General features: G+C 37.6%; 2 protein-coding genes across 2 annotated transcripts; one reads left to right on the top strand and one right to left on the bottom strand.

The window, feature by feature from the left end:
- Positions 1-316: 316 nt before the first annotated feature.
- Positions 317-4,166, top strand: LOC104114347 (nucleosome assembly protein 1;4-like). Its single transcript, XM_009624773.4, has 11 exons — positions 317-553; positions 644-687; positions 775-870; positions 1,326-1,418; positions 1,519-1,597; positions 1,688-1,749; positions 1,828-2,012; positions 2,099-2,276; positions 2,374-2,417; positions 3,008-3,245; positions 3,822-4,166. The coding sequence occupies exons 1-11, from the start codon at positions 484-486 to the stop codon at positions 3,852-3,854; spliced, it is 1,122 nt and encodes a 373-aa protein (XP_009623068.1). The 5' UTR covers positions 317-483; the 3' UTR covers positions 3,855-4,166.
- A 425-nt stretch (positions 4,167-4,591) lies between these two features.
- Positions 4,592-10,862, bottom strand: LOC104114348 (probable ADP,ATP carrier protein At5g56450). Its single transcript, XM_033660808.2, has 2 exons — positions 10,144-10,862; positions 4,592-5,425 (listed from the first exon to the last, which is right to left on the bottom strand). The coding sequence occupies exons 1-2, from the start codon at positions 10,480-10,482 to the stop codon at positions 4,796-4,798; spliced, it is 969 nt and encodes a 322-aa protein (XP_033516699.1). The 5' UTR covers positions 10,483-10,862; the 3' UTR covers positions 4,592-4,795.
- Positions 10,863-11,169: the final 307 nt, after the last annotated feature.

Below are 11,169 nucleotides of genomic sequence, written 5' to 3'. Positions count from 1 at the left end.
TATCACACAAATTAATAATTATTAAAAAGGACAGTCCATTACACAAAATATCTCACATTCACACAGAGTCCGAAGAAAGGTAGCACCCCAAGAATGTAATGTAGACAGCCTAACCTAGTACAAGTATTAGTGGTTGCTTTCAGGGCTTGAACCGTGACCGTTAGGTCAACTTTACCTTTGCTTTAAAGCTCCACTATCTATAAAAAAAAAATGTAAAATGTTGCTGATATGGAGTGAACTGTGAACAGCTGACAGTCCAAGTGTGCTGGCAGGAGTCAACAGTGACAAAGTTGACACAAATCATCACATATCTAATTACACCAGAAACATCAGCAACGTGTGCTTTCTTTCTGTCCTCAAAGATTTTTCTTTTTTTTCTCTTCTTCTTAGCTACAATTTGACTTTTATTTTAATCTGCCTAATTGTTCTTGCACACCAATTATCAAACTTTCTTGGATTTCTCAGAATTTACTAGTAACAACTATGAGTGATCAAAAGGATCAGGTCAATACAGCTTATAATGTAGAATCTGATCTCCCTGCTGCCACTGCTGGTATGAAACTATTAACCTTAATGAATATGAGATCATTTGCTAACTGATTCACATTTTGATTTTATTATCTGTTATTATTGTTTTTTTTAGTTCTTTCTGCTGAGGATCGTGCAGATCTTGTAAATGCCATCAAGGTACTCTTTTTGTCCTGCTAAGTTACTTGCTAGACAATGTATGTTATTAGTGATATATCTTGTGTTTTTTGGTTAAATCTGCTGCAGACCAAGCTTCATGATTTGGCAAAGGATCATTCTGGTTTTCTGGAAAAACTCCCCCCAAATATTAGGAAACGTGTTGATGTCCTCAGAGAGATTCAGGTTTTACTCTAATCGCAGAGAATTTCATCTACCTGATAATGCTTATTTGAAGTTTTACATAGTGAGCTTGATCCTGATTGCACTCTTTTCTTGGCATTATTTGTAATTATGCACTTTCAGGTATCATATTAAGAAGTTGATTCCTCAATGCATTTCTAGCTATCCAATTATTCTATCACAATAAAGCAGATCATTGTGTAACCATTATTTGCATCAACTAATTGAGTTTAGTTTTATAACTAGTGAAGTTAGACTTATGGTTAAACTATAGTTGGTGTTGAGACAATCAAGAAAAAGACGTGTTGTTGCCTCGTTTGGTTTTATGTCATTTTGTTTCTATCTGTTTTCTCTGTTTTAGTTGCTTGAATTCAAAGCCTAGTCGGGTATAAATATCAAAATTTTGTTTTCCTTCCCATATTCGTTTCAATCCTTGATCTCTGACATGATATATGCAGGGCCAATATGATGAATTAGAAGGACAGTTCCTTGAGGAGAGGGCAGCTTTGGAAGCAAAGTTCCAGAAGTTGTATGAGCCAATTTACAGCAAGGTGAGGTTTTTTTTTTTTTCTTTTTCTTTTTTTGTGTGTGTGTGTGTGTTGTATACATATATGTATAGCTGCTGAAACATATTCTTTGGTGCATATGCAGCGATATGAAATTGTGAATGGCGTGGTTGAAGCTGAAAATGAGGGTACAGTAGATAAAGAAACCAATGAATCAGCAGGAGGTATTCTTTTGCGAGTCAATCATGTTTTCAGTCCTATGGTTTGCTATATTTCTGGTTTTGTATCTGATGAATAATGTGTCTTGCATGCAGATAAAGGTATCCCCCATTTCTGGCTGCTGGCAATGAAAAATAATGAAGCAATTTCTAAGGAGGTAACCGGAGTTTGATATTCCATTTAATTTCTCTGCTATAGCTTGTTCTACTGATTAACCAGTCTGCGTATATATCAGATTACTGAGCGAGATGAAGGTGCGCTCCAGTATCTGAAAGACGTCAAATGGAGTAGACTTGAAGATGCCAAGGGCTTTAAGCTTGAGTTCTTTTTTGATACAAATCCCTATTTTAGCAACATTGTGCTGACAAAAACATATCATATGATTAGCGAGGATGAGCATATCCTTGAGAATGCAATAGGGTACAGCTATATTATTGTTTTGCCAATATGAAAACTCTCTCCAAGTTGTTTCCTTCTAAATGCATGTGTTTGTTGGATATATTTAGGACAAAGATCGAATGGTTTCCTGGGAAAAGTTTGACACAGAAGATCCTAAAGAAAAAACCAAAGAAGGGATCCAACGATACAAAACCAATCATAAAAACTGAGGAATGTGAAAGTTTCTTTCATTTTTTTGATCCACCTCAGCTGCCAGAAGATGCAGAGGAAATTGATGAGGAAACCGTAAGTGATTTTGTAGAATACATTATTTAAAACATGCAGACTGCTTTCCACTTCTTGCTGATAATTGGCCTCACTTTTTGGGCTGTATGTTTTGAAGGCTGAATTGCTTCAGAGTCAGATGGAACAAGATTATGAGATTGGGTAAGTTCTGTACTAATGACTGTTCAACCCCCGAGTAACTGATAGTGTAAAGTAGATGAATAGTTGAAATGACATGAAAAGCATGGTTATACTGAATTTCACAATCTTCATCAACTTTGCTATTCTTGATAATGTGGCTCTTTCTGCAATATCTTTTATTTGATATATGCTTAACATTCTTGGAAGAAACACTGTTGTATTCTTTGAATGTACAGTGCTAGGGGTCACAAGCTTCTTGTGCTGTCGCCTGTCGGATATTTGTTTCTTCAGCTTAACTGCCCTGCAGGGATTAGTAACTTTGTGCAAACTAAAATCGGATTCCTTCGAGTAATAACTTATACAGTTGCTATTAAGAATAAAGAGTGAGTAGAAAGTTCAAGGATGACATCTCCAGCTAGAAACATCAGTTAAGAAAAAGAACAAGAAGCATGCCCCCTATATCTGCCAAGTATTGGCAGGTGGAAAAATATCCTTAACATATTTGAACTGTCCAATAGCATATTCTTTCTAGAGGTGCATGTCCACACATTGATTGCTAAGCTATTTTTCTGATCAAAAGCTGAGCTGTTCTGTTGATTTTGTCATTGTAGGTCAACCATTCGAGAAAAGATCATTCCTCATGCCGTGTCTTGGTTTACTGGAGAGGCTGTCCCCATTGACAATGAAGAAGAAGAAGAAGAAGAAGAAGAAGAAGAAGAAGAAGTAGAAGAAGATGACGACGATGATGATGGGGAAGAGGAATATTATGTGGAAGAGAATGATGAAGAAGAGGATGATGAGAATGAGAAGGAAAAAGAGAATGTAAGAAATGTAAATAACACCAATAAGGTAAATTATTTCTTTTCCCACCTCCCATTTTCCCTCCCTCATGGAAGAGAAAAAGGGAGATCCTTAAGTTGAAGTATCAGCAGTTAAGCATACAAGTGCTAAGATATTCTGAGATGTAGCTTCAGTAGATATTTGATCTTACTGCTATTCTAGTGATTGTTTGCAAATGGTGCATGTTAAATCTAGATTTTAGTTCATCTTCTTGTTGTTCTTGACCATACTGCTATTATAGTGATGGTATCCAAAGAGCATATTAAATTTGAATTTTGGTTCATTTTCCTATTATCTTTCCTTAGACAAGAGTGAGTTGCTCTAATGGTGAGCACCTTCCACCTCCAACCAAGAGGTTGTGAGTTTGAGTCACCCCAAGAGCAAGGTGGGGAGTTCTTGGAGGGAGGGAGCCGAGGGTCTATCGGAAACAGCTTCCCTACCTCAGGGTAGGGGTAAGGTCTGCGTACACACTACCCTCCCCAGACCCCACTAATGGGATTATATTGGGTTGTTGTTGTTGTTGTTCCTGTTATCTTTCCTTCTCTTAGTCCAAATAATACACTTCTTCACTTTTGATAATTGCAGGGTAACGGCAGTGCAGAAACTAGCGGACAGTAGCGGTTTGAGTAGCCGCTCAGAGTTTGTGTTGTGGAAACCATTTGCTTAATATATTGATTTTATTTATTTATTTATTATTTATTTGTTTATTATCTTATATGTTTCTCTAAAAAATAGCCATTGGGCAGGAAGACAGTTGCTATTTTTGAACAAGCAGCTAAATGGTTTATCCAGCAATTTAGCAGATTCATGAGCTTGCAGTGTTGATTTTTTCTGATATGTGAGACAATTCCTATTTTCATGTGAGATAATTCCTATTTGTAGCAAACTGGTAAACATAAGTTTCCTGATAACTATCACTTCTATTGCTCATTCCTCATTATTTACTAATTTAACTTGGGAAGTAGCTTTATCTGGTGAATTCAAGGCATATGGAGTCATTTTCTTTAGATATTATGGAACAAAATCCTTTGGGGTATGAAGTAAAATATTTGGTTTTCAAATTTCAATGTTTTGGCTACCTTAAAATATGGAAAATGTATTCCACCAAAATGGGGAAAATGACTTCCCTTCCCTATGGAAGGAAGTCATTTTCTTTTAGAGATATTTCATTGTTATACATCTTTAATATCCAAAACATCACCAGAACATATCATACCATATATTACACCTTGCAAATACACAAGGCAAATATTTTTCTTCACACTGAGGAAATATTTTCCTCTATTCCGGCAAGATTTTTGCTACAAAATTCAAAATAGGAATTGTAAATGGTAAAGGACTGCAATGTGCGTAACTTTAACAGTAAAAGTTCTGATTTTTATTGTGAACCAAGTGGAAAGAATCTGGACATGTTTACACCATTGTATATTTGTCACCTTTGAGGTCTATCAAAATGCATCCTTTTACCGAGTAAGGCTAATCTAATTTGGTCTTTGTACCATGGCTGAATCTTCTAATCCCATTTGTCATTGATTAACATTGACCTGAAACATCTTGTGCTATAATCCGCTCCAATTCATGAACTTTTTCACCTCATCATATAACACTAAAACAGCTGCTGCTCCAGTACTTCTGAAAATATTCGAGAGAGCTCCGCGGTAAAATGAAGTAAATCCTTCTGTCTTGTAAATCCTCCACCAACAATCCAATGTGTTTCTGTACATTGGCTTCTCCAAGCCAGATTGCATCATCATTCGCCTCCGAACTGTATCCAATGGATAGGATAACAGGCCCGCAGATGTTGTGACAGCTTGAGCTACCACCCATCGTTTCCATAATGGTACATCCGCTTCAGAATTCTCGGCCATCTTGTCTTTCATGGTGTCGAAACCCCCAAAGTAAAGCCCTCTGTGAACGATCATTCCATGAAGAGATGCAGGAAGCCCCCTGTAAATGCCTCGAATCCCGTCTTTCCCATGTATTGTCCTCAGAAAGTGGTAAATGCCACGGAACTGACGAGTTTCGTACCGACCAAGGTCAGCTGCGAGCCGTGTATGTGCAATATCTAGAGGATAGATGATGATCAATGTTGTACAACCAGCTGCAGACCCAGCAACAAAATTAGCCGATGAACCAGCCAAAAGGTGACCATCTCGAAAGTTGCTGTGTAAGATATTCCTATAGAGATCCTGTGTTCAGAAAAGCATGCGATCAGTTCTTGAGACAAAATCTCTTCAATATTAAATGTGTTTTAAACCCTGTATCTGACTCAAAGCTCTGTGCATGCGGGCCAATGAGGAGAGAAAATAACAGGATATCATAGTATTGCTGACTCTTAACAACTACCCCTAAAAAGTAGTATATGATGGATTTAACATGTCAGAAAACTATGTGTCCCTGTACCATCAAATACTTATTAGTTATATGTACCCCTCGTTATACTATTCGATGCTTTCTACCCCTACCGTTACCCATTTAAACATATTTACCCCTCCATTTCAGGTGGACATGTGGCGGCATTCTAAACACCCTAACCCATTTTCCTCACTAATACCAAAACCCACCCGAAAACTCTAAACTGGTTCAACCTCCTCCATTATAAAGTACTTTGTCCATGTCAGAATAATTCATCTCCTTTTTTGCACCACCATTTTAAGTCCATCTCCACCATAAACACCTCTCGACCTACACAAAACTGCCACATCTTTCCACCAAAAAATAATTGTGTGTCAAACATCATATTTGAGATGTTTTCACAAACACCCATAACTAGTAGATCATAACAAGCTCTAGTCTAACGACACAATTTTCACACCATCTCCTTCCTTCCAAAAACCACCTCATTCCTATAAGCAAGAAACACCACCAGTTCACCTTCCACCTTTACCGCTGAAACACCACTTATTTTCATCCTTCATCAGCTCCATAACAATCCGAACAAACTGGCAACCTTCCCACCTTAAAAAATGAGTACCCTTTAACCCCACCACCATTATATTATCCACCGTACAACCACCTTCCTCCCCTGACAATCGCGGTGTTACAAAGACCATAGAAGAAATCACATCATAAAGAAAAGTGCTAAGGAAATAAAGAAAGAAGAGGGTGCCAACGCTATGAGAATCAAGGATAAAATCTTGACCATTGAAAGCTATGGAAGTTAAATATGATGGAGTGGAGCCATATATTCTTCAAACCTTGATTCGAGCTATTAACCCGGAAAAACTTGAACGATCACCTTAAGCTCCTCAATCGACCTCCATTTCAGCAAGTGAAGTTTCGAAATTGGGGTTGTGATGAGATTGTCACTGACAAACTGAAATTGGAAAATTTGCTTCAATTTCTGTACTGGTGTTTTATGGTATTTTGGGTCCCATATCACTGAGTTGGAGTGCCTTTAGTGGGTTAAGAATTTTTTTTTTTTAAAAAAAAAAAAAACATGTTAGAAAAACAATGTAGAGAAGGGTCTCCCCCTTCTTCTTTTTTTTTTGATAAGGTAAGGAGAAGGGTCTCTTTTCTTTCAACAAAGAAATAACGAAATGACTTGTAACTTATGGTGTAAACGCTTTCCAATTCCTATATTAGCAGACAATCGAGGAAACAATTTTCAATACAGACTATTACGACGTAAACTAAAGCCTTGGAAATGCCTGTTTTCTAGTGTATTAACAAGTTTCATGGATCTCCATTCTCCAATGACCTTTCACATGAGAATCCAGAAGATTGAAAACAGAGAAACAGGTAAAACATGCAGCTCAGAACTCAAAAATCTTCTTGCAAAGAGTCATTCCTAGCTCCTGTATCAAGATACTTGCCAGCAAGAACAAGAAGGGTGACAGATTTCAGCTTTACAGCCCTAATTCAAGCAAATATAGCAACGGATTAAGTTCTTTTAAAGACTATCTTTTGTATATAGAAATATTTCTGAGCCATCCTTAGTTCTGTCAATTCATCCTTTTAATTTAGCTTCAGCACTGGAATATGATAGTGGAATGTGCTAGTTAGAGTATTAGCGAGCTAACTTTAAACTAACACAAACTTTTCAAGCCAAATTCATTTATTCGCGTAGTATGCATAAAGGAGGAATCATGGATACCATGAACATGTTGACACCACAGCTACTGCTTTGTCTCGTAACTCAACATTAATTATCTTACACGTTCTTCCAGAATAAGGGAAACAAAACATAGGGGTTTCTAGGTCAGAGGGAGCAGGAAAGAAAGAAAAAGGACCTAATTAAAATAGTTGCCTTTTAAAGATCCATTATTTCCATCCTGTTCCTTCCATTCCCATCCTAGACAATTGACCCTAAGGTAACATACTGTTGTAGTCGAGTCCGATGCCAGAATCAGTTGAACATGATTCGAGCACGACAGCATTAGAAGAAAATGATGAGAGCCTTCTAATAGATTACACATGCACTGTAACGTTATGCTCTCTTTAGGATGTGGTTGCGTTGAATATTTACCATGGTTGTAATGTTGAATTACTTGACAACATTCTTTCTCTACGCTAGAATCAATGACATTACCAAATTATTATGTCCTTTCTGTCTTTTCATAATTTTTCTTTAGTATCTCTGTTTAGTTCATGATGTGTCCCCTTAGTTTTCAAGATATTCACATCTTCATGTTCACATGAAATGCCGCTTAGACTTTAGCAGAAGATTCAAAATAATTCTTTTCTTTTTATAATCAAGAAATCCCCTGTAGGTTAGCTGGCTCGTGCCCAGTGGTGTATGGGTCTGCCAGTCTACCCTCCTCCCACTTAAATATCAGACTTTGGTCAGCGGCAGGTTCAAACTTGTGACATATGCCTACCGCACATCCTGCATCGTACTTCCTTCACCGCTGAACCAGCATCTAAGGGGGCAAGATCTGAAATAAATCTTGGGTGTATTCAATCCAATGACATATGTTACATACAGATGCAAGCGGAACATTCACACACTTCTTGACAAAGGCGTCCCTCTTCCTTCTTCCTCTTTATCCTTTAACTTCTTAATTTCTCTTTCTATTATTACTACTGTTTAGCTTTTTTCATTTAGCAAACTCTTAGCTTTGGTACTTCCAATCTAGCCAGTGTGGTGAAGTCCAGACTGGAAAGGACTGACGGCCATTGTTTTTCCAAATGAACATGAAAGAAGAGATGGAAATGGACCAGGGTAGAGTATGACCTGCCACATGTAGAGTAAAGTGGGGCGGCGATGGGGAGATGTTAGTCGGCGCCAGAGCAAAGAGAACCTCTCAAAGAAGGCAAGCCGAGGTGGGACAGAGTGAAGTGAGCGAAACAACGGCTCCAGTCTCTCTTAACATTAGCGTTTCATCCTCCTTTTACAGCAGCATGCCCAATTCTCAGCTGAAAATACCACACATAGGTGGCACTTTCCACCCTCATCCATAACAGCCTTTCCTTCAAGTCCCTCCACTTCCAAAAGTTTTTCTCTACAGAAAATTCCTCTAACCAAACTCTTTCAATCACCCGAAACAAATCCCTTGTACAGAAGAATTTGAATGCAGTGGATCAACATTGCTGCAGCCAACCCGAAGAAGAAAAGAGTTGATAAGAATTTGACACCTAAAACTACAAACGTCTAGTTTCTAGAGGAGGTTGGTGTTGGATGCATAAACTCTCTTCCAAGAATGATTAGTAAATGATCTTTAGATGAAATTCCAGGTCTATTTATCTTCATGGTTGCTGGATTTTCTGGATATCCTTAGAGAGAACATATGAACTAGGAAAGAAAGCTGGAGGTGATTTTGCGGAAGAGGGTAGTTAAGGGGTATGCAGGACAGATCGTTAGTGGGTTATTGAGCCTGAGGAACAGCACTGTGTTGAAGCGGGATAAGACAAAACCGCCCCATTGCCATTGTTATTTAAAAGCCTCTTCTCCAAAAAGCAACCTAGCATTTGAGAAAATAAAGAAACTTATATGATTGAACAGTCACTAATCCAACTAGGAAAGTTATACTTGAACACAGAAAGGTCATCAGATGGAAGTTGATTTCTTGCTGAAAAAACGCTGATTTTGTTTATAGCGTCATGTTTCCAGAAGCATAAAAAATCGATCTGGTTTTTCAATTTCTGATACCTCAGAAGCAACAATTTTGTTCTAAGCATTTTAAAGACAAAAAGGATGACCAAATTAGAGTGGACTTGATGTTTACAGGTAGAGATATGGGAAGGAGTTGGAAGCAGGCACCAGATTAGTGATAAACTATTGAGAAGGACAAAAATAAAAGACTAAAACTTGGATCTTACTCGCAGTGATAAAAGTCTCTCTGAGAAGTCATGCTACCTTATCCTCTAAACCATTCAAAAAAGAACCACATTTTGTACGCATATGTCACTTTCTTCCAACACAACCAACATTTCGAAACTTCAGCATACTTGTGCTCAAGACTACCAAAGAAAAATATAGTTTCCATTTCATGAAATCAAGTGACAGTATGCCTTTATTCACCTTGACAGAATAGAATTCCGAACTCTTAATCAGCTATAAACATTTACATTTACCAATATAAAGAACTGTCAAATGAAATCAATAACCAACAGGAATATCAAGTCAACTAAATGTAGCGAACTTTCAATATCATCATACATTATTGAAATTGGTGGGCAGCCCGTGCACAAAGCATCCCGCATTCACGGAGGGTCCGGGGAAGGGCCGCACCCCAAGGGGCACGATGTAATGCAAGCATTAGTGGCTGCTTCCACTGCTCGAACTTGTGACCTATAGGTCACATAGAAACAACTTTACAGTTGCTTTTCACAGAATAATTAGTTCAGGGATTCACAGACACAAGAAGTTACAAAGCAAATGTTCAATAAAAAGAAATCCATTTCTTGCCAATGTTACAGAAACACAAAATGAGTTGAAATGTGAATAGTGAGAAGAGTAGTTTACCTTAAGAGAGAAGTTGAGAGCAACAGAAGGGTAATATCTGAGGACACTGCTACCATTGCCCCTCCAAAGAGAAAGAACCCCTTCTTCCTTAACAGTACGTACTATGCAATCAAACATGCCCTTAAACCTCCTGTGCGGACCACTCAATATGGCTATATTGCTATCTTGAGTCTGCAACAATAGCTTAGCTCTCTCAATTGGTGCCACAATCGTGTGCACAGCACCCCCCATCAATGCCCCTGCCATTAGATCTCGATTGAAAGTTGTCCACCAATTGGACGGCTCAGATTTTCTTGAAACGAAACCCTTCGGTTCACCTTCACCATCCTCCTCCACCATTTTCTATTTCTTGTTTTTTCTAGATTGAAAGTAAAAAATTGAATCTTTGTAAGGTTTCTTATATGGGTTTTGATTGTACCTGAGGTTTCTTGATTCAGAAAGATTAAAAACAAACTTCTGGTGTTGCTTTTTAAAATGAAAATGCAATCTTTGTAAGGTTTCCTATATGGGGTTTCAAGATTCAGGGAAAGGGAAACACAACTTCTGGGGTGGCTTTGATTCTCTTCCCCTTGTAATGTTATTCTTCCTTTCTCTTTTTATACAATCTTTTTTTGAAGGAGAGTATAACAGAATTCCAAGGCGCGGTTCATTTGGTTGATGGGGTTGTTGAGTATTTAGATAGATATTTGGGTTTTTTGAGTTTAGCTTCAACCTGGCCTCCAGTTCCCTTTTCTATATAGACTTTGACTTTTCTTGTTAATATTTGATTTTTAGTTTTCTAATAGAGTATAAAATGATAAAACAGGTCCCACCCCAAATCCCTATATTATCTTTTCTATATGGTACAAGATAATATTAATAATATCTATTACTCCATTATCAAAGAGATTAGCAAAGAGAAAGGAGTAGCATAAAAATGCAAATTGGAGTAGAGGAAATGCAGCAGTAGGTACTAATCTTTTCATTCTTCTGTTTTTTTTTCGAGAAAAGGGTAGTATATAACTATATATATAAGAAATGCAAATT

Source organism: Nicotiana tomentosiformis, chromosome 8 (assembly GCF_000390325.3).
Source record: "Nicotiana tomentosiformis chromosome 8, ASM39032v3, whole genome shotgun sequence".
Taxonomy (NCBI): Eukaryota; Viridiplantae; Streptophyta; class Magnoliopsida; order Solanales; family Solanaceae; genus Nicotiana; species Nicotiana tomentosiformis.
The sequence above is the reverse complement of the archived record's forward strand: the minus strand, read 5'-3'. Positions and strand labels throughout refer to the sequence as shown.